The 22904-nt window shown below is 50.7% G+C and overlaps 1 protein-coding gene across 6 annotated transcripts in view; it reads left to right on the top strand.

Annotated features, from left to right (window-relative positions):
• DNMBP (dynamin binding protein) overlaps positions 1–22904 on the top strand; it is a 33967-nt gene that overhangs the window by 4151 nt on the left and 6912 nt on the right. Inside the window, exons 1-7 of one of the 6 annotated variants that reach the window (XM_083866225.1) lie at positions 2455–2851; positions 4158–4336; positions 6539–6661; positions 7203–9134; positions 21257–21444; positions 22052–22151; positions 22653–22800. In XM_083866225.1, the coding sequence (XP_083722351.1) occupies positions 4192–4336; positions 6539–6661; positions 7203–9134; positions 21257–21444; positions 22052–22151; positions 22653–22800 (2636 nt within the window). In that variant the 5' untranslated portion in view covers positions 2455–2851; positions 4158–4191. Of the gene's footprint in view, positions 1–2454; positions 2852–3991; positions 4337–6538; positions 6662–7202; positions 9135–11905; positions 13219–17193; positions 17276–21256; positions 21445–22051; positions 22152–22652; positions 22801–22904 lie in introns of those variants that run through there. The other 5 variants (XM_083866227.1, XM_083866226.1, XM_083866224.1 and 2 more) reach the window with 5 other exon arrangements.

Here is a 22904-nt window from a genome sequence, read left to right on the forward strand (position 1 = left end):
CCTGTGGAAGCCCATACAGCATATTTTGGTCTGTTTGATGAAACGTTAGTTTTTCAGTTACAGTGCAGTGATACTGTCCACAGTCAGCTCTAACAGTGCTGCTTCTTGAGTGAGAAGCTGGAATGTATTATTTAGTGGAGAAACAAGTGGCAATAGCACTTGTTAAGTTTGGTTTCCTTGCTGCTTAATTTGTGGCATCCATCCGTTACTGTTTTTTATCTCATGGTCTGAGCAGTGCTTTGGGATAGGAGTGGATTAGCTCCCCTCAAACCCCTTAGGCCTCCCTTTTTACTGGGGTTGTTAATACTTCTTGTAATCAGCCTAAATGGCCTCTTCACATTGCTGCCTTATCTCTTAAGTGCTTAAAATCCTTGCTTCAGCATCTTTAGTAGTCCTGCCTCCATATAAGTGATGGTACTTCTAGCAAGTGCCTGACAATTACATTTGATGCAGGTGAGTCCATTATTTTGGGTTTTTTTAACCTGCGCAATTTCAGCTACAAAAAGAGGAGGGATAGAAGAAGTTGTCAGAGTCTATGTGTAAATGCCTTTTCTTGGCTGCTGTGACTTGGCCCAGTCTGTGCTGAAGATCTCAAAACAATATTGTAACAGAGTTAATAGCTATCATTTCATTCTGGTCCCTCCTTCCATCAGCCCACGCTGGACCAGACACACTCCAGAGCTAACAGCAAAATAGGATAAGCAGTCTTCCATGAAGGTAATGTTAGTGTGTGCTGAGCATGCATGCATACAGACTGGAGGGAGTGATTAATGCCCTGGGAATCCACTCTCTGCCTTGCTGCACAATGCTGTTGTGTCAGTCCCAGAGCCTGGCACCAGGCAGGCTGTGGTCGGGCGCCAGGAACACGTTACCTGGTTTGTGCGGGATCAGGCAGCGAGACAGAGCCTGTGTGTTCTCAGCAGGGCGAGTTCCTGCTGCTCCACAGCTTCATACTTGCACAGTGAGGCTCTCTTTGGATGCGGGTCTGCTGCTGGGTGGGGGCAGGAGTCCTGCGATCTGCAGTCCTGACCTCTGCCAGCCTGAAATCCCAGCGTTTACTCAGTTGTGGCAGAGCTCTCCCTCCTTCCCTCTGACAGGCAAGGATCACCCCATCCCTGAGGTGAGAGGTGCTTGGCCAGCTGTCAGAAGACGTGACTCACGAGGGATCACAGGCGGAGCCCTGCTCTCCCTGCAATCTGCTTTTCCTTCTGGAGCTTCTGCATGAGCTGTTGCTGAATGTTTGTTTTCACCAGATCTAGGGTGGATCCGGGAAAAGCTCGGGTCCACTATTAAGCCTGAAGAGTTGGACTCAGTAAGTTTCCAGTCTGGAATATGCTGGTAGGCTTCCTTCTCTAGGTGGGGGTTTGTAGAAAATATTGGCAGGCAGCACTGCAGGGAGTAAGACAAGGCCAAGGTCCTGGAAAACGTAATATTTTGTGTTCAATTCATGTCATCAAGCAAGCAAACTCCACAAGACAGATTCACTGCTTGTAAATACAGGGGCATGCTGTCTATACTGCAGTGGAGTCAGGGAATGATCTTCCTCTTCTTGGTACTGCTGAGGGAACATGAGCCTGTTGGGATTATTTTTTTGGCAGTTTCAGAAGTTGCGTCACGCTTTCTTACAAGCTGCCTCTCAGAGAATGCTTTAGACATGAATAGGTTAGTGATTTATTATAACTGTAATTAATAGATACGTGCTGGAACTATTGCAGACCTGCCTGTCCTTCTCTATATCCATCTCATTGGAAAATCTTGCACATTTTAATGATGAGTCCCTCGAGCTGCAGGTGTGTTAAAGAAAGTGACACTCCTGTTCTCATGGGTGAGATCAGTGGCTGGGCTGTATTCTCAGCACCAGTGACTGTAGCAAAGCCAGGGTTTGGGTCTGCAGCACACGTACTGTAATCCTTGCAATACTTGGCCCATTCTAACATTACACCTTTGACATAAGAAAAACAAGAAATCTCACTGTACCATCATGTGTTCCTGGGGAAACTACCCCAAGGCAGCAATTATGCCTACAATATGTTTTTCCTGCTTTGTCCAGTGCTGCTGTGAAGTTTGAATATTCAGAGTATGGCAGGGATTCCTAGGAGCCTGAGCTCAGCCTGTCTGGGGGATGGAAGGCAGCCGGGGTGCCTGCAAGGGGCTGCTGCTGCTGTGCCTGTTGCTGCTGCTCCTGTTCCCATGAGAACACGCAGCAGCATGCCCCAGCCACCCCACCTCAAACAGCACAAGGATCCTTACTTATCTTTAGTATTTTCAAGCTAATTGATGGCTCTTCCATCTTTTTCCCTGCTCCACATGGTCATGTTTTTAATACTGTTACTCCTTCTGCCTCAGTAGGTTTCTGCTATCCTGAACTGCAGCTCTTTGTGCTCCTGATTCACTCCAGTCCATTCATCTCTTTTTGGTAGCAGAGTGCTGTCTGCTGCTGGATATTGGGTTCTTTGTTTGTACAGCCAGCACAAAGCTGGTGACAAAGGGACAGCCTGTGTCCCAAGGAGCCCGCGTGCTATGGGGAAGGCAGTGAGAGCAATAGGAGTGACAGACAGACAGGATGGCAGAGGTGAGCGTGGCCAGGGGCACAGCGTGCTGGCTGCCACAGAGGAATGGCTGGGGGCGGGGAGAGACGTGATGAGGAAGCTGTTCCTGCTGAGTACAAACCCGCTTTGTTCCCAGGAGGTGAGTCGGACTGGATAAACAGAATGGTCCCGTCAGCAGAAAGCCTTTCCCTGGCTGGATCCCCCACTGGCACTCTCACTGGAGCTTGGCTGCACCTCGTTAGCAGGGACATATTTCTCCTCCCTGTGTTAGCTTCCTCTCTTCCTGACTCTCCGGGGCTCAGGTGGGCTGTGTGTGGCTGTACAGAGAAAGGTGCCCTTGGGAGGGCCGTGTGTTTGTGTCTTGTTGTGTTGTCGCTGCTCTGTCTGCCCTTAGCTGGGCAGGGGGTTTGACGAGCCGTGCTGAGATGGGACGGGAGTCACCGGCTGGGCGGCGCTTGGAGCCGGGCTGCTCACTGTGTGCTTGGAGCCGCTCTGGGAAGGGAGGAGAACGCGTCCCATGGCAGGGAAGCTGTGTCCAAACGGGCAGGGGCTGTGCTTGTAATGTGGGAGGAAAGCAGCCTGTGCCGAGGGGGCTGGTGGGGAGGACGTCCCGGCGTTGCAGAGGGCAGGGCTCGGGATGCACCGCGGAGAGGTGTTGGCAGTGCTGTCCTGTACCCTCACCACTGAGGTGAAGGTGAGGAATAGGCTTAAAGTTTCTGGTTGCCGTGGATGGATGAACCTTTCTGTTCCCCTCCTGAGGAATTCGGGAGAAGGCAAAGGAGCAGCTTAAGCTGTAGGACTGCTGCTGCTTTGGTGCACTGTATTTCCTTGACAATGGGGCTGAAAAGCAGAAATTATACAGAAGAGTGTCCTTCTCAGTCAAGAGCACAGTCACCTCCAGAGGAAGGGGGAATCCAGGACATAGGCCTTGACGAGGAGGTCTTTGCCTGCTTTCAAGTCTCCTGCCAGGAGGAATTTCAGGCTTGGCTCTCAGAGACTTAGACAGGGTCTGCACCCTCATCTCCATCTGACTTCTGCCAAGAGCCATGGTGAGGCCACCCAGGGGATGCCTGAGCCAGCTATCTAGAAGGCAGAAAGGATATTTCCAGTCATGTCTGAGAATGAGGATGGTGGCAGGAGCTTGCCTGAGTGGACTTTGTGCCTCTTCTATTGCTAGGCCAGAATTGTAGTGCTGGTTCAGCGTGCCATGAGTGGTGGCATGGGGAGGGGGATTTCTGTGCCCATCCTGCCAGAGAATGTGTGGTGGGACGTGCAATTGTGTAGTATTGGCTGCCCATCAGGCCCTGTCAGGCTGAGCCCTGCCCCACATGTCAGGGAAATGCTGAGCTTCCTCCCCTCCTCTTGCTTCCTTCCTGACGGGAATTCACTTCCAAATTTCTTGCTGCTTGTCTCCCTTCTTGCAACACAAACACATGATCCTGCAGAGATAACCAGAGGGGTGGGACAAGGCAGGTTAGACTATGGGGGCTGCATTGCTGCAGGATCTCCCCACATCTGCCTCTGTGCTCAGAAAAGGTTTTACTTCCTGAGCCTATGTGTGATAATTTCAGGTGTTTCTGGGTGCTGACAAACTTCTCGCTGTCTCAGCCTTAGGCGCTGACCTGCCTTCAGACCCTGCACGATGGAGGCTGGCTCCGTGGTGCGGGCAGTCTTTGATTTCTGTCCCAGCGTCTCTGAAGAGCTGCCCCTCTTCGTGGGAGATGTCATCGAGGTGTTGGCTGTGGTGGATGAGTTCTGGCTCTTCGGCAAGAAGGAAGGTGTCACAGGTAAGAACTGGAAATTCCTACACATGGGTCCATAGAGGTGCCAGCTTCTTCATGAGCACATCTTCCCTTGGTGGGGAAGGACCTGATTTGATTTACTAAATCTTTCATGGGACTTTGATTGTAACTGAGAGTGCAAGTTGCCACTGGTCTCCTGCCAGCTTTGTTTCAACTGTTCAGACAGCTTGTGTGTTGTTTTTTGAGAGAGGTTAGCGGAGAGTCAGTTCTCGAGGAGATAGGAGCTTCACAGTACTAGTTGTTCCTGTCTCAGTGGAGAGACTGCCCATTTCCTGGCTAGTTTATGTGCTGACCTGCTGTGGCAGTGGAAGAGGTGAAAGGAAACAGATGCACTGAGAGTGGAAATGCATCAACTCTGGAAACCAGTCCAAGTGACCTTGTTAGTGGAGATAGAAGAACAGTGACCAATAGTGCCCCCCAAGCCCTCTGACTCAGCCCCACTTCCTCCTTTCTGCTTCAAAGCATCTTCCTGCACAAATTGCCATCGATAACTAGGTGCCTGAAGTGGTGTGCAAGTCTCTTAAACTTTTAGAGGGGTGTAAGGAACCTCTGAAGCAGCAGAATGCCCTTAGTGAAACACTAAGTCTCATAGTCTCTGTTTAGGCAGCTCTTTCTCATCTTAATCCTGATGTTAAGAAGATGTGTGAGCTCTTGGGGAGATGAAAGCCAGGCCACTTCAAAGCATAAGCCTTGCTCTGTCTTCAGCATGAGGTGGGACTGATTTCATCCCTGGTTGTAGAGATGAGGCTGCTATTGTAGGAGTAGTCTGGTCTCTCCTAACAGCCACAAGCTGCCTACTGTCTGAAACAAAGGTGGACAGGAGCACTTCCCTCCTGTGCTCCATGTGACTGATAAGTGGCATTGAATGAGCATGTGCCTGTTGCTGCTGCTGAAATCACTGGGCAAGGATTATGTGTGCAGTTTTCAACAGAGTTTTATCTCCCAGCATAACTGGTGAGGTTGTTCAATAGGAGATGAAACTGTTAAGGAATAACAAACAGATGTGTGTCATAGCTCAAAGATAAACATGCTAAAGTCAAACTGAATGTTTTTAATGACCTTTAACTCAAAACCCAATTACATTCCTGCTTTCCTTTGGAACAGCTGTTGTAGTTTTCTGCCCAGCTCTCTAAGTTAAAGTTATAGGGAATTGAAAAAGCACTTTAGAATAGAAGCTGTGGAGGTGTTGCAGCCTAGTACTCATTACTCTGTGGAATAATTATTGTAACTCCGTGTACAGTAATTCTTTTCTTACAGCATTATGTTGTTTCCATGTACAGAGCCAGAAACTAAGATAAGGAAAAAGAGAGTTGGTTAAAACTGTGAAGGAAGCAGCCGAGTATAGCAAATTCCAAATTGCCTAAACACAGTGCAAAGTTCTGGGGTGTCTAAGATATGGTGTTTCCAGATTTTATTAGAAAACATTTTGTCATCCAGAGGCAATGCTGGATGTGATATTAGCCCATACGTCATCATATCCCCTTGCCTCAAATTATATAAGAAAGACATTTTTAGTGGCCTTTGCAGTGGGCTCTGCCATGTCCTGTGCTCTCAGGACTGAAATTAGTATCTGATGGGTATCATGTGGTGGCCAATAAATGTGCCATGGTGAAACAGGTACACAGAATGACAAAGTGGGGAAGGTCCCTGGAGTCCCAGCAGTGCTGAAGCTGTGACAGAGCCTGTGACTCACAGGTGTGGCCATCCTGAGTGTGGCAGCCTGAATTCAGTGCTGAGACTGCACAGGGACCAAGCCCTGTGGAGGAAGCAGCACCAGGTGGATATGCCCAGTCAGAAGACACTGGTCTCATGATCCAGCACTACTGGATCTCTTAGTCCTCACCGTGGGTCTGTGGGAAGGAATCAGTAAGGGCAGAGAAAAGCTAGTACGTCTGTTCCTGGAAGTTCCATGCTGATGGCACAGTCCCAGTAATGCACACAGCCTGTGGTTGCCTGAAGTGAGCCAAGGACTCAAAGCTTTTTGTTCTCTGTTAGCTCTTAAGTACTTAAAATCCCAGGAATTTCTGACTCCCAAACTCATTCTTCTTCCTCCAGGCTATTGAGGCACCCAGGGTAACTGGGTATTTTCCTTTAGCAAGATGAACAGATCCTGAAATCTGGAAGGAGGGTGGAGATGGGGGTGGATCACAGGAAAGACTCATTGCTGACAACTCGTTCTCCTTTTAGGGCAGTTTCCTAGCAGCTTTGTTGAACCTGTGGATATTCCCCCTTTGAAGCAGGGAGAAAAACTGTTTGTTTGTACCAATGACTTCACATCTCAAGAGCCAGGGAGCTTGTCATTGCAGAGAGGTAATCTCCATTCCCTTTCTTTGCTTTGCACCTCAAAAGCCTCACCTGTCCTTCCGGATGGATGAACCTAGTCACAGCATCCTGCCTAGAGTGACAGAAGAAAGAGGTGAATCTCCTAATTCCTCATGACATGGGTCATGTCAAATCCACCATGGTCCTCTAGGCTTCTGCCTAGGTTTCTCATGATCTGTCATTACTCATGAAACTCCAAAAATTGGCATCACCTGATCATAGTAAATTTAAAACCGCCTTTTAACTGGCCTCTAATCTCCAAATCTTAGACTTGCATTTGGAGGAGCAGCAAAGCTTTGATGTACCTGCACGGCTTTGCAGCCAAACTGTGTATTTTGGATGTACAAGAGGCTGTTGATATTTCATGCCTTAATTCCATCTTGTGCTTGTGTGCATCCCCAGCATGCACTGTGCTTTGACAGAGTGACAGGACTCACCCCCAGCCAGGAGGGAACACGGAGAGGCAGGAATAAGAGGTGGGAAGCAATTATGAGAGCAGTTTTGAACTGGTGTGTCTCATTCTCTGCAGGAGACTTGGTGATCCTGGGGGGGTCCCTGGCTTCCAGCTGGCTCCAGGGCCGAAGCAGCTGGGGTTCCAAGGGCTTTTTCCCCTCATCATGTGTGAGGGAGCTGTGCCTTTCAGTTCAGAGACGTCAGCTGTCCCAGAGCACTCTACTGGAGGTGCCTGCCTACTCACTGGGCCAAGCCCGGGCCCTGATGGACCTGTCTGCTCAGCTGGAGGAGGAACTGGACTTCAGGGAAGGGGATGTGATCAACATTGTTGGTGTCCCAGAGCCTGGCTGGTTTGAGGGTGAGCTCAGAGGATGCAGGGGCATCTTCCCAGAGGGTTTTGTGGAACTGCTTACTCCTCTGCGAGCACCAGGAACCTCAGTGGATGCAGAGCCCACAGGGACTTGTGACACCAATGGGACAGTAGAGATGCCCCCCAAAGATGACAAGGAGCCAGGGAGTACTTATGGTGTTGCCCTCTATCAGTTCCAAGCCCTGGAGTCCAAGGAACTGGATTTTGATGTGGGTGACAGAATTCGGATTGTAGGCATTCTGGAGGATGGCTGGCTGGAGGGGGAGCTGAGAGGAAAACGTGGCATCTTTCCACACAGATTTGTGAGGTTGGAAGCCTCTGAGGCTTGCAGGGAAAAGGTGAGTGCTGGGGATCTGCAAGGTGGAGGCAGCTGTGGATTGACCATCCATCAAGATCCAGAAAGGACTTGCTCTGAAGCTCCTCCTTTGCCAGGGAAAGATAGCAGGGAAAAGGAGGATGGCTTGGCTGCATACCCTGAGCCTGCCACCATTTTGTCTCACAAGGAAGGGAAGTCAGAGGGTCCTCTCGGCACTGACTTGAGACAGCACCAGCCCTTTCCCAGCACAGAGCACCAAGAGCCACATCCCAAAGGGGTGGTGGGCTCGGTCCCCTCTAACCACACCAAGACAGTCAATGGCGTTCTCCCCTCTGCTCAGCTGCCTCCCTCACAGGGCAACAGGCCTGGCCAAGCGGGTGAGCTGGAGCCTGGGGTGACCATTTCAGCCACCCCAGGAAACTCAGAAACTCAGTCCTTCCCTAAGGATGAAGGAGACAGCCCCACTGTGCCCTTGCAGACTCCCCACTTCCCCCAAGATTCTAGGAGCCAAGCAATTTCATCTCCTAATAGCTGGGCAGCATCTCAGGAGAGCCAGAGCAGCTCCCAGGACCTAGACAGTTGGATGGACAGTAAACTGGAGAAGTCCAAGCCCTGTTCCAGCTTAGGAACTGCCCAGGTGAGCCTGGACACACGGGCTGGGAGCTGGGGGGAGTGCTGCCCTCCTGCAGTGCAGGGGGACAGCTGCACGGACCTGGACTCCAAACTGACAGAACAGCTGGCCCAGTTTGAGAAGAGTCTGTCAAGTACTGGTGTGGAGCAGGACAAGGTCTCCCGTCACTTCTCTATCTTGGACTACAGCTCTGAGAAGGACATTGTCCGTGGGTCTCCTGAATCTGTGTCCCACTCCAGGCAGGCAGAGAGGAGAAGGGCCCTGAGGCCGCCCCCTCCTCGGCCCAGCAGCCTCGCCACAACTGCCATGCACGTGCAGGGTGGCCCAGTGCCCAAAGGCAGGTCTCTGTCCTTCTCAGTCAAACCCTCCCGGCCTGCGCCCCGGCCTCCCTCCAGCAACCAGCGGAGAAATGTGGCCCCTGCACAGCTCCAGCCCAGCACCCCAGAGCAGCGGGTGGAGGAGGGACGTGAGGACTTGACACAGGCAGGATCAACCTCCTCCAGTTCCATCCTGCTGACTAGAATTGGAGAGGTGGAGCGAGATCTGGAGGCGTACAGCAAGACCCGTGCTGAGCTAAGCCTGATGCTGGAGGAGCAGCAGGATGAGCTGGTGAGAGCAGAGACCATGGAAAACCTTGATTTCTGTGACTCCAACATTGAGACCCTCAGACTGGAGCTGCAGGAGTTGAGAGGTGAGTCTACAACAGCATGGGATGGGGAATGCTTCAAGAGCACAGGTGCCTCTGCTGTTTTACAGACACTGTTGAAGGCAGTCTTTTATACCCTTTAATTCTTGATTTAGATAATTTTGTAAGCACTATTGCAGTACAAATCATCATGATTTTGCCTTGGAGAATCATGGTGTCTTTCTCTGGATATCCCTTTGCCCTGGTCTTCACCACCCCCTTTTCCTTCCAACTTTCCAATCTCCTCTTCCAGCCCCACCATATATCCAGAGCCATCATCTCATCCACTCCCAGTATGTCCATGATGGAAAGCAAAAACACTGCTGCTGCAGTTCCAACCTCCCTGCCTCATCCCCTCTTATCTGTAGGGGAATAAGCAGCAACTTCAGGGTGGCTTTGCTGGTGGTCCTGCAGTTGAGATTTGAATTGACCTATGTGCTGTGACTGCCCTCAACCTGTCAGGGCACTGGGTTTCCTGTGGTTTCTGCTCTGGTGCTGATACAGACCAGTGGGGATTTGTTATAAATATGAGAAGGAGTGCACAGAAGGGGATTGAACTTGAGCTGGGAGTGGGATGTATTAATAGGCAAAAAGTAAAGCCTGCCCCTGTGCTCCTGCCATCCATGGAGTCCAGGACAAGAAAACAGCACTGTTCTGTTGGTAACAGCAACAAAGAGCTTACAATTGTGGCATATCTGTAGTTGAAAATGTGATTTGTGTTCTTGCACCCCAGAAAAAAATTATTCAGGAAAGAGGAATTTCCCATGATTATATCAGCACATTTGGTCTCTGAAAGCTGAAGATGCCATGTAAAGATCAGTGCTATTAATTAGGTTATACTTGATATTGCAGTAGACAAATGGAAAGATGGGATCACATACATCTTCTCCCACAGTCCCTTCCCAGACTTCTCCCAGGAGCTCTGACACTGCAGTTCTGTTACTGAAACCCACGATGTGCAGGAAATGTGGGCACTGCATGCGGGAGATGGAGTGAAATGCCAACTCCTGCCTGGGAGTTACTCACTCTGACTTCATTGCCTCCATCCTCCCACTGCTTAATCAGCGCTGGGGAGCCCAGACACTCTGCTGCACAATCATATTTGAGGCAGAGCACATGGCAATGAAGGCTGATATGGGTGCACCAGGAAAACAGGGTGACAAACAGCTTCCACATCAGTGGTGTGCAAAAGGGATGCTTGGAAGGAGGTCTAGAGGATTTGAAGGTAGATGAAATAACTTGAAGGTAGGAAGAGGAAAATCTAGGGTGAATCTCAAGGGAAGTTTTCTGATGAGATGGATCTTGCTGGGAAATGTCTCCTACTGTCACACTGCTTCCTGGCAGAGGACTGATCCTGTGGAACCTGTTGGTTCCTGGAACTGGAAGTTTTAGGCAAGAACAAATGCATTATCCTCAAGCTAGTATAATTTCAGTAGTCCTATGGGATTTTTCTCCAGTTCAAGAGACCTCTCTAGCCCTGTGATAAAGATGCGTCCTACCCAAGCTCTGCCATGTCCCTTCTGACATATCTGAGTGTGGCCAGAGAGCATGTCTTGCTAGCCCACCTCTAGTACAGCAGGCAGGACAGTAACTTGGTGTTCCATCAGCTCAGCAAAATGCGTTTGTGGCATGCCTGAGGCATGACCTCTGCCTTACCACTGTTAGGGGAACACGGAGACACTGGAGGCAGAAAAGTTCTCACTAAGCTTTGACCAGCAACCAAAGCGAGGCAGGCATAGTCTTACAGGGGAAATAGTTCATACTGGGGAATCCAGCCCCTCAGTGTATCTTTTGGGAAGCCAAAGGAAGAGTAGGAAATATGTGGTTTTCTACAGCAAATGTTTCAAATCATCAGATTGCTGGTGCATCTTGTGAGCACACTGGAGTTTCACTGATCACCAGGCTGGGGCAGAACTAGTGCTTTCCCTCCTGCAGTTGGAGAGTCCATTGGTTTTATTCTTGTCTTCTGCCAGCTGAGGGCATGGGCTCTGCGTTCCTAACAAGTGTTGCAAGAACCTGAGACATGGATGACATCCACTGACTCTAACACTCTCTGTCAAGGGCATGTTGTGGTTGTCTCTTGGTTGTTATAGGAGCTTTGTGTTTGGCATGGAAAATTGGGAATATGTTGTGCCCTGCGGTGGAGAGGCATTACTGGAGTGCGTATTTCTATAGCCTTCTGGAAACTTATTTTGTGTGTTGGCACCAGACTTCATAACCCAAGTAATCCCTTCAAGCCCGTTCGTGTCAGCAAGTGAGCCAGCTGTTCCCTCTGGAGCAGGGAACCATGCAGCTGTAACTGTATGGCATTGTGTAGGCACTGGTCTGTCTTGCTCCTCTCCTGATCTTCATGGGACTGTGGGTGAGGGCTGGGAAGAGGATGGGCTCAGCATCAGGGTTGATCCAGAGGCAGCCTGAGGGCCTCGGTTTGCTCCAGCAAGGTGTGGAGCAGAGCCCCAGCCTCTTCTAGACCACATTGTTTCTTCCATTCCATCAGGGCTGGGAAGAAGAAGATCTGATAAAAGATCTGGTGTCCCACCTCTGCTCTGTGGCTTCCTGCGGTCTCACACATGCTCTGTTTCCCTTCCCTGAGGACATTGGTCTCCGGGCAGGGCCTCTGCATGCTCCAGTGCCCTCCTCTTCCCTGCCTCAGAGCTGCCTGCGGAGAGGTTTTGGCAAAGCCGTGGAGCCGGTTTGGGCGGTGAAAGCCTGCGCAGCCTGGCTCGCCTCCTCGCTCGGGGCTGGTTACTGATTACTTTGGGCAGCAGGTGGAGGAGCCCAGGGCTGCCAGCGATTGGGCCCGTGCCTTTGCTGGCTGGTTTCAGGAAGCAGCACCTGCGTTTCACTTGGGACGGCAGAGCAGAGAAGCGGCGTCAGCCTGGGGTTGGGCTCAGGGAGCAGAGAGTGAGGGGAGTGGGCCCCTGCGCCACACCCTGCAGGACTATGTGCACCTCTCCTTAGAGGAAACACTGCATGGAGGATCTGAGCCGGGAACCGCGGCTCCTCAGCTGGGAATATGAGGACTGTTGTGCTGTACGGAGAGAGGACGTGGCTGGCTGCAACAACAGACCCAGGGCGACAAGGAGGCAGTACCCGGGCAGCCGAGGAGCAGACCGTGGCTGGGACAGTTCCAGGAGACAGGAGGACATCTCTGTGGACCAACAGAGTGGGAATGGAGACTGTGGAGGTTTTTGGAAGGGAGAGATGCAGTACATGGACTGCAGGAGAGCAGACAATGTTTGGGAAAGCAAAAGACAGGATATAGAGGACAGAAAATACAGGGCGTATGAGGGGGAGGGTGTTCAATACAGAAACTGCACTTCTGACATAAGAGGAGGGCGGAACAGAGAGGACAGAGTACCTGGGCAGTACAGGCGGAGAGGAAGGGAGTATGGAGAGGATAGAGGCCTTGGAGACTGTACGGAGGGGGGAGGGTGGTATCAGGATTACAGAGATCATAGAAACTACAGTGAGGATGGAAGACATTATAGGAAAAAGGAACTGTGGCACAGGCAAGAGAGGGACTCTGGGGAGTATAGGGAGAGGAGAAGGCAGTATAGAGAGGATGGAGGCAATCAAGTATATAGGGAAGGGGAAAAGTGGTATAGAGATGATGGAAGCCCTAGGGCATATAGAGAGCAGGAAAGGCCACGTGTAGGTATTAGGGACCAAGTAGACAAAGAAGACATTGAACGGCACAGGAGGCCCAAAGGCCAAGTCATGGACCACAGAAGTTCAGACAGAGGTTGTGAAGTTCCTGCATTTGCAGCCAGGTCCTGGGAGGATGGTAGTGTGAACCTGGGGTCAGGTACCTGCTACACACAGTTCGAGATGGGCATCGTTGACTCTGATGGCTGTGGGGAGCTGGAAGGAGAAGCCCCAGGACCTGGGATGCCAGCAAGGAGCAGCAGTGGAGTAGAGCACTCGAGGGTGCGCACGGGCCGGCCAGACTGGAGCCAGGTCTGGGAGCAGGAGGCCGAGGAAGCAAACAGGGTGGGCTCTGTGCTGCAGCGAAACAGCTTCTACAGACGGACGGCTCCCAGTGCCCTGCGGCACTCAGAGTTTGTGCAGACCGCGAAGAAAAAACAAGGTACACAGGGAAATGGTGGGCAATTCCCTTGGGTGTGCCTTCACCCCGCCCTGCCACCAGGGCAGCACTGGGAGTTGGTACACGTGGGTGGCCAGCGCAGACAGGCTCTCAGAGGAAGGCTCCTCCCTGGGACTAACTGAAATGAGCATCATGGTCATCACCCCTCCATGCAGCCTCTATAGGGGATTTTGCAGAGGCCCAGGTGGGAGGGAAGCACAGGTGGCACAGACTCAAGGCTGTCCTTTCTGTTGCTCCTGCATGTTTTAGGTACACCCTAAAACTTGTGGCCCTGGTTCATCTGCTCTCTCAGGGCCTTGAGGAGGTTCCTCATGAGGGAAAGGGTGAGATACTGGGCTTATTCCCACTGCCTGTTTATAAGCCATTATGAATAGATTCTGTGTGTAGGAACCAATTCCTGACCCTGAGCGTGACTATGGCAGCTGTTCACAGGCAGCACTAAGCAGGAAATAGAAGAAGCTGTTGTAGCACTCAGACATATGCAAAGAGCAAGTACTCAGAGTTGTGTAATTCACCTGGGCAGGATACCCAGGCACCTGCGTGTTGGGGGGCTGTCACCAATGGGAATCTTGCATTGTCACCCCTCAGTACTGCAGTGGTCCCTTGCCTGTGCTACAACAGTTGCATGCCCTGTGTCCTGGGTCCCCAAGCCACGCCCAGTCTCCAGTCCCATCAAATAGCACCCTGGAGCTGGAGAATTACCAAAGTGGGAGGTTTAGGCTGTCTTGGCATGGGTGAAATCATTCTGTTGACACTGTGGCTGTGTCAGAGTCAGCTGCAGACAGATTTGTGCAATTTGGCTTATTGCAAGAATATTTGGGGGGGAAGTGTTGTGAGGAGAAGTGGCAGCAAGGTGCTGGAGTCTGCACAGAGGGCCAGAAGGAGCCCTTCTTAATGGACATTGTTTTCAGGCTTCCATGTGTCTGAAAACCCATTTGTTCCTGTGCCTTTTCTGCCAGCCTCTGTCTCATGTAGCTGTGTGTGTGAACTGTCTGTGAAGTGGGATTGAAATGGAGAGGAAAACTGTGCAACAGCCAAAGTGATGGCAAAGCTGGAGGCAGTGACTACCTTTGGCTTATCATGAAATCTGTCCTCTGGAGATACTTGATTAAGTAGGCTCTGATGGCTGAATTTCTGCACTCTCACGCCACCCTATAAGGGTGGGACTTTGCTCAGCTGTGTCCCCAGGGTGAGGAAAGGGAGAGGCTTTGTGGTGCCAAGATGTCCAAAGGGCAGCAGGGGAGCCAGGAGGAGGCCAGGAACAAAGTGGGATGGGAAATGGTCCACAAAGCCTTAGGAGGCTGGAGCAATGCTGGCTTCTCCAGCTTTTGCAAGAGTTGAAGGGACAGACTGATCCCAAGTGAAATCCTATGCTCTTCAGGGTTATAGGATTCTTCCCTATTATGGCAGGCTCAGGGGCATGGGAGTAGCTGTGAGAGGTGCAGGGCAGGATGCCCTCATCATCAGCACCAGTGTCTCACAGCAGAACAGGAGAGATGAAAGCTCCAGGTATTTCAAACACTGTCTGTGCACCCTGTGGCCTCTTTCTGGCTGCAATTGTCTGTTACTTTCCTCCTCTTGCCTTGCTGGGGCACCGTGCTGGACCAGCAACAGCCCTCCTTGGCAGTGCTTTGCTGCTGTAGCTGCCTCAATGTAAGTTCCCACCAGCACCTGCCCAGAAGAGCTCCCAGTGTGCTTGGCAGCAGACACCCTCCTATGCAGCTGGCAGCAAAACATCAGCTCTGGTTCTTGCTCAATGTATGCTCCAGGCACCTTCTCTAATGCTGTTTACTTCTCTAACAGGTTCCTTCTCTATCCACTGAGTAACAGAATTTGGGACTTGAAAGCCCCAGCAGAGATCAGAGAATCACTGAATGTTTGGGTCGGAAGAGAACTAAAGGGGCACCTAGTTCCAATGCCCCTTCCATGGGCAGGGATGCTACACACTAGATCAGTGTGCCCAGGGCCCCATCCAGCCTGCCTTGAGTACTTCCAGGCCAGTAGAGATGATCTTTTCCGTTAGCAGGGTTATCACACTCCTTACAGATTTCTGTATGGTGTAACTGGGTGACAGCTCCTTGGTTAGAGCACCTCTTCTGGGGTAAGACTCAGATGTGGCTGCCTGACACATCAACAGGAGAAGCCACCTGGGATACTTTTACTGCTTAGTCACCATCATTCTTAAAGGTTTTGCATGCTAATGTGTTGCTTTTCAGCTCTGAACCTCAACCTTTTTCTCCTAAATTAGAGCTTTTTAGTTGATGGATATTCTTCTCAGGCAGGTACTGCAATTAAGTAATTTTTCAGTCTTCAATTCTTTGTAGTGAATGGAGTCTTAAAATACCCATGTCAAAGACTCATAGGAGGACCTTTAAGTGTTTATTCTTCCTGGTGCTCACTCATTTTTCAGTTCAGACTCTTTTAAAACAGTGGACTTCAGAGCTGGGTGAGGCATTCTGGGTGGGTGTCAGCACTTGTTTACCTTGCTGTGCTTCTGTGCCCTTATCCAAAACCCTCATGGTCCTCTGCAACATTCAGAGAACTCCTGTTGAATTTTGTCTGATCAAGCCAAAAAATTACTGCCCAGAATACTATCCTGCATGTGGCTGCATTTTTTGTTCCCATTAATACATTAATGTGTTTGTCTGCATTAAACCTTCTTGGTTTGAATAATTCCATCTTATCCAGGGTACCCTGGATCACTCAGTGACTCATACCTCATCTTTATTTGTGATCCTATTGAACTGATCTTCACTTCTCTACATGACAGCAGTGATTTTCCATTTATTTTATTATATGGGATTAACTAAATACAGTCTCTGGAGAACCTGATTAAAAATACCTTTTTTTCTGGATAGTCTCCACTCCACTGGCAGTGGATTTTCAAGGTCTTTCTTTTTCCCTTTCTTTTTTCCCTGGTGATTTTTGGTTTGGATGTTTGGTTGGTTGGTTGGTTGTTTTTCTTTTTAGAAAGGAATAAGCAGAAAATTTATTGTATAATTCTACCTTTTTTACCAGGTTTGCCAAAAATCATACTCTCTCTGCCTACTTGTGAGATTGCGTCATTGCAAGGTTTCCTTTGTCCTGCATGGAAATAAAGGTCCCTTATAAAGTAGCAATTTTTTCCTCATTTAAAAGATGAAAACTGAATTCTACCATTCCTGGATTTTTCTTGACGTCTTTCTTTTTCATTTTTCTGTGCTTCAGAGTTCCTGGTGTGTCTATTATCTATTATCTGGCTTTCTGTGTTCATCTATATTTGCTGTCTTTATTAAAGCACAGATGCGGGACTGATTTTTCGTCAGTACTGTTCCCTTCATGTTTTTTGAATTGTCTATTTAAAACATCCTCTTAAAGAACTTTCAGCTTTCATTGTTTTGTCCATGAGTGGTTTTGCTCACACTTTTGTTGATGCCCTGCCTCAGCTTTAGCAGCTTAGCTCTTTTACACCATCATATTACTTCAGTTATTTCTGTGTCAAGGGTTGGAATTATCCTCTGCTCACACCGAATGCCATGGGGCTGTCTGGGCAACCAGAAGCTGTTTGGGGCCAAGGTTGTGGTCTTATCTGGCACAGAGACATCCCAACCGAGCAGTCTCTGCATTAGACATGTTTGGGACACCAAGCCACTCCGATGGCCCTGGAGCAGCGTCCCTGTTCTGCCCCTGTTCAGTGTTGTATTCTGGTGTATTACCCATGTCTGGAGTAAGAGTTTTCACCCCAGCCAGATCCTGCTCCTGGCAGCGAGTTTAGCCTTTTGCTCAGATTAATTATTCCCTGCCCTAGTTTCATCGCCTCCCCTCTCATGGTCGGCAGTGGCTCCTCCCCTCCTGGCCTCCACATACTTCAAATATTTGCAGCTGGTTTGTTTTGTCCTGAGTCACTGCTTGACTGTGCTGAGCTGTGGGCCCGGGGCCGCGCTTGCCTGGCGGCTGTGTGCAGCTCCACCGGAGATTCCCGGGATTGTCCTGGCGCTGGTGAGCGGCACGTCCCTCTCCAGGTGGCCTTAGCGCCTGCCGGGCTGCGGGATGCTGCCAGGTGAGCCCTGAGGAGGAGCAGCTGGGGGGCGATGCAAACCTTTGGGTGAGCCCGGCAGCGTGGTGGACACGCATCCCATTGGATCTGGTCTTTGTGTGGGTCAGCTCTGCTCACAGAGTGGGGCAGGGAAAGCCTCTAATTGCATGTGTGCTCCCACTAGGGGGTTGGGTAATAACAACTCAGAGTTTTTGTTAATTAGAAGAAAGTTGATGACAGTGGCATTTCTCAGATGAGCAGGATGAGCCGTGTGATTGCAATAGCAAATCACAGTCTTCCCAGGAAGGGCAGAGGTAGGAGTGTGCTCCATCTTCACACCTCCTTGCCAGGGCTGGGCTGGGAGCTGGTGTTGGATCTCTCATGGATTCAGCAGGGGTACTAGCAAAGCTCAAAAGCAGGTGCTCCTGGGAGGCTGTCTCAGACCATCTAACTGAGGAGAAACAGGAGAATAGAATCTGAATCTCTGAAAATTGTGATTGAGAACGTTGTTTCTGGAAATGTATTTCTGATGCCTGTTTGGCAACTGTGTCATGGGTAAACATGAATTTGTCACTGGATTGGAATTTGGTGGCTTCATTAAAAATACGAGTCATATTCCTGCAGGCCAACAAAGCCCATTCAAGCTGTGGTGAACGTCTTAGATCTCCAAAGTTGATGGGCATGATGAATCAAATTGAAAGGTAACATTTAAATAGAAAATCTGTGGAGTAAAATGGAGATGTGTTTAAAAAATACTTTCTAGATGACCAAAATCCACAGCTGTGAAATTGGTGGGTTTAGTTAACTGCTTAATAAGCCTCATTTAGGGAGAGCTGCTATTAGGCATACAGGAATGTGTGGCAAACAGGAAAAAATAAATTCATTACAATTAACAGAGATAGTATGGAATATAAAAAGTGAGAGTTTTTAAATGCATCAGAAACAAACACTAAGTAATACATATTGGTCAGATATAAGAGCCAAATATTATAAATAAATTCTGTATTTGAATATTTTGAGCTGTAAGGGTTTGGAAAGAAGTAGAACAACTTTTGAGTTCATTGCTGGAGGAGCATCCTGGACTAGTGATAAACAAGAGTTCCAGGAGAATTGACTACAATGTTGCCCTGTTTCTGAAGGAATCTTGAAATTTTCAGAAAGAGCAAGAAGGCCAGAGAAGGGATTAATTTGTATGAATTTTCAAAATCATGCAAATACTGATACAGCATAAGTGGGTAGAACTGATGGCCAGCATTGTGCCAGGTCAACCAGGCTGAGCTGATGACTACTGTGGGCTTAAAATCTGTGCAGGGAAGGTTTTAATTTCCCTTCCATAGGCAGGGACTTGAGACTTGCCAAAGAAGGGTGTCATGGAGCTGGCAATCTCACAAGTGTGGGTTGAATCCTTGCCACAGGGTACTTTCTGTAAGGGCCTGACCTAGATTTACTTGCCTGGGGTTTGCTTGGTGGAGCGTGGGGAGCTGCTGCATTTGCCAGCAGCACTGGGCATCCCCAGCTCTGTTTTGGGGAGCTGGAGCCAAACACATAGTGTGACTGCAATTTAGCTATGGCTAAGGCTGGGAGCACAGCAGAGTTGTTTGGTGGTGCAGTAAACTCCCGAGGTGTCCTGTACAAAACTTAACGTGGTGGCATTTTGCCTGGGGCTAAATACGAAATCCTGATCTTTGACCAAAGCAAATGTAATCTTTTCCATTTGTCTTCCCAAATGCTGCTGTATGGGTCATTTAGGCTGTGATTTTGGCTTATCTTTATTTTCAAGATTCTTCCCAGCCCACCCCATACAGTAGTGTCATCTCACCCGCCCACCCCTTCTGGGCTTCACACACCTGTTTGCATTGCAAATTAACACCTTCCTGTTTCTTCCAGGCTGCCTTCCTGATTGAGCTTGCTCTCCTGCAAAACAAATGCCATGCCTTCTTTAAAATAACTCATTTGTTGTTACTTCATTAACTCTCTGAGCCACAAAGACCTCCTGACTGTATTATCTTAGTGTTTAGTTGTCCCTCCTGTATATTTTTCTGATCATATCCTGTTCAGGCTCTGAGTGCTGTGTCTGGGGATATCCCTGTGAGTGTTTGTGGAGGACCTTGCACAGCAGATCCTCCTCAGTCTGCTGCTGAGACTTTACAGATGCTGTGGAAATGAAAAGAGCAAAACCAGTTAAACCCAGCATCTGCTCTGAGGCCGTCCTTGTGGGTTCCTGCTGCATTGGAGTTGATAAATTTGGGCTTGCTGGAAAGCCAAGATGCCTCTGATGGAGTTAGTTTTAAGGATACTTGCCAGTAGGAATCAGTGAGGCCTTTTCTTCCCAGTGATTGCCTACTAAATGTCGTACCGGTTGTGTCACTGGATCCTCCTCCATGGAGCTGGTTGTTTTGCCTCTCCCTAGGCTAAATTTCAAGACAGGGCAGCAGAGATGCCAGTTTAGAGGGATGAGCATCTTCCCTCCCACACTGAAGGCATCTGTGTTTCAGCTGGGTTTCCCATTTGCCAGGCTGGCACGGGGAATGATTTGAAGTTGTTCTTTCTGCAGAGAGGCACAGTGGTTCGTCCTCAGCCCAGGTTGCTGTAAGAACTTGCTGTTTGGTGCTGATGCTCCTGGTTTCTGCCCTGGCTGCTCCGCAGTGGGAAGGGCTGAAAGGGTTTCAGATAATCACGGGCTGAGTCAGTGTCTCAGCTTGGGTGTCTTTTCTTTCTCGGGTTGTTTCAGTGTGAAGACCCCGGCCGGGGGAGCAGTGGACAGGCTGCTTAGGCTGAGGCAGCAGATTTCCCATGCTGTGTTTCATCCTGCCGTGCTGGGCACTGCCATCACCCTTACTGGGCACAGCTGGGGGCTGCTTGCAGCCTGCCCAGCCCCGGGGCAGAAGCGGCTGGGAGCATGGGGGTCTCTTGGGGCTGTGCACAGTCACTGCTGTGGTACCAGGATAAGTCCCAAGCCCTGCTGGGTGTCCCTGGGAATTAAGCAGGGCTGAGCCTTTGTTGTCTGGCGCTGTCATCGGAGAGGTCAGGGACGTGGAGATCTGGAAGTGCCTGTCCTGCAAAAACATTCCTAGAAACGTCTGAGCTGGGGCACGTCTGCAACTCTAAAACCATTCCGCTGGTGGAGGGCAGCTGGGGCTCCCTAGCAGACGGCGCATTTGTGCAATCAGCCTTTGACATGAAACGGGGTACCCGAGGCAGGCTGGCGCTGCAAGGGGCCTGTGCTCCCTGAAACGGGGCAGACCCAGGTGTTCCTGGCCTCAGAGGGTGACCAGGGAGGGCTCGGGGGGAGCGGTGTGGCCGTGGTTTCGGTCCGAGGGAACAGCCTTTAAACGCAGGCAGGTGGGGCAGAGAGCGGCGGGGCCCAGGAATCTGCGAGGGGATAAAATGTCTCAATGGAAGCGGGAGGGGGCTGGGCCGGGCCGGGGCCGCAGGTGGCACGGAAAACCAGGAGGAGAGGCGGCCGCGGGGGTCCGGACGGGGCCGAGGAGGGCGGCCTGCAGCCCCGGGCCCTGCGGGCGGGGCGGCCCTGCCCGGTCCTATGGCCGGGCTCCAGCTCCAGGCTTTGCCGGCGGCAGCACCGCTGCGGTGCCCGGGGTCCGCCGCGGCCATTGAGATGGAAATGCCCTGGGCCTGGAGAACGGGGACCCTGTTCCCAGCCTGAGGGAGGGGCCGTCGCCATTGCCTGGTGGGGGCTTCCCTCCCTGTCCGCAGCTTCCCGGAGCCGCGGAGCTGGATTGCGGGGTGGGAGAGGACCCAGGCCGGGGCCGGCAGCGGGGCAGACCCTGTGCCGCAGGTTTGTTGCCAGGGTTGTGTGCGAGGGTGGGCGGTGGAGCAGCCGGGTCTCCCTGCAGCCCTGGGGTGGCCCCTCTGGGAAGGCCCTTGGCCTCTCAGCAGGGCTGTTTCTCAATCTCATAGGTTACTTGAGTAGCAGTTCAGGTGCTCTTTGTCTCCTGTCCTTCCATCCTTGCTGGAGCATGCTGATGTCGCTTATCTGTCTTGCAGAGATGACTCTCCTGTCCTCCCAAACACCGTCTCTGGAGCCGTCCTCGGCCACCACTGAGAGTGCAGAGCAAAGGATGCTGGAGAAGAGGGCCAAGGTTATTGAGGAACTGCTTCAGACAGAGCGGGACTATATCAGAGACCTGGAGATGTGTGTGGAGAGGATCATGGTGCCCCTGCAGCAGGCACAGGTAGGAGCTGGGAAAGGAGGGGAAGCTGTGGTGTAGCACTGGTGGATTGGGGTGAGGAAACTGAGTCCATTTAGTTCTCAGAGCTGACTACGCAGCACAGGAACACATAGAGGAGATTAAAGCTATTCTGAGGGGCGGAGAGTGGTTCCCACAGCTCCCTGCACTTGTTGCATTAAGCCCATCTGCTTTGAGATTTGGCTGGACCCTCATCCTTGCTGAGAGCAAGAGACCTCGCAGCAAGTATCACAGATTGGTTTTTTTGGGGCAAGAAAAGTTTCTCTTCATTTGGTTGTAGGTTAAATTCATTGACAGGAGAAATAAGATATGGGGTCTTGGCATGGGGACAGATTGTGTGGGAGGAAAAAAACCAAGTGAGCAGAATCAGGGTTGGAATTTCTGGGAAAGAGAAGGACACTGTGGTAGGACACATGAGGAGTGAGAGTTTCAGTGCATTGAGGGCCGAGGGAATGTGTACAGGAATCACTGTGGTGAGAGGAGGTCACACCAGGTGCCTGCTGTGAAGCTGAGTACTGCTGGGTTGCAGGAGGGCAATGAATCTAACTGGGACGTGCTCCCCATCCAGGACATCTCTTTTCCTATTCACTAGATGCAGAACATAGACTTTGATGGCCTTTTTGGAAACATCCACATGGTAATTAGCTTCTCCAAGCAGCTGCTGTCCACCTTGGAGACTTCAGATGCCATCGGTATGAATTCTGCTGTTACCTATTCTCAGAAGACAGGGATGGGTGTTGCTAGTGGCAGGGCATAACAGTTTAAATGGTGGGAAAGGATCACTGGGACTGGGCTTTCTCCCTGCTGGTCCCCTTTGCCACTCATCAGTCCAACAGTGAATCCAAGGAGATCTGTGCTGCCCAGGGGGTCACTGTGCAGAGACACAGTACCTGTGGGGCCTTTTGCCCCAAAGTGCTGCCAGCTTGAGCCATTCATGCCTTGGACTGCCTGTGCCTTTGTTCTGTGGCTCCTGCAACCAATGTCTCCACTACTCCCCCGGGAGACCTGGATTGATGGAGCTCTCTGTGTTGGTGGGTGATGAGGACGGGTCCTGCATGCTGTGGTAGCACTGTCTTCTTGGCCTGTGTGTGTGGAACGGGGACTCTGGATGTCTTATCAAGAGACACACCAGTGTTTTTGGAGGCAGCTGGGGACCAGGAGACACTGAAGTCCTGCTTTGCTGCTGTTTGCAGGGCCAGTGTTCCTGGCACAGCGTGCAGAGCTGGAGAGTGTCTACAGAGTGTATTGCCAGAACCATGATGAGGCCATCGCACTGCTGGAAACCTATGAGAAGGATGAGAAGTTGCAGAAACTACTTTTGGACCTGCTGGATAGCCTCAGGTTTGAGCCTCTGGCTGTGGCAGCCACCAGGCTGGGATAGGGGGATCGGTTTCCAACATCCCTGCCCCTCTGTCAGCAGTGTTTAGACAGTTCAGGTGGTGACT

Source organism: Zosterops lateralis, assembly GCF_965231275.1.
Source record: "Zosterops lateralis genome assembly, chromosome: 8".
NCBI classification, from domain to species: domain Eukaryota; kingdom Metazoa; phylum Chordata; class Aves; order Passeriformes; family Zosteropidae; genus Zosterops; species Zosterops lateralis.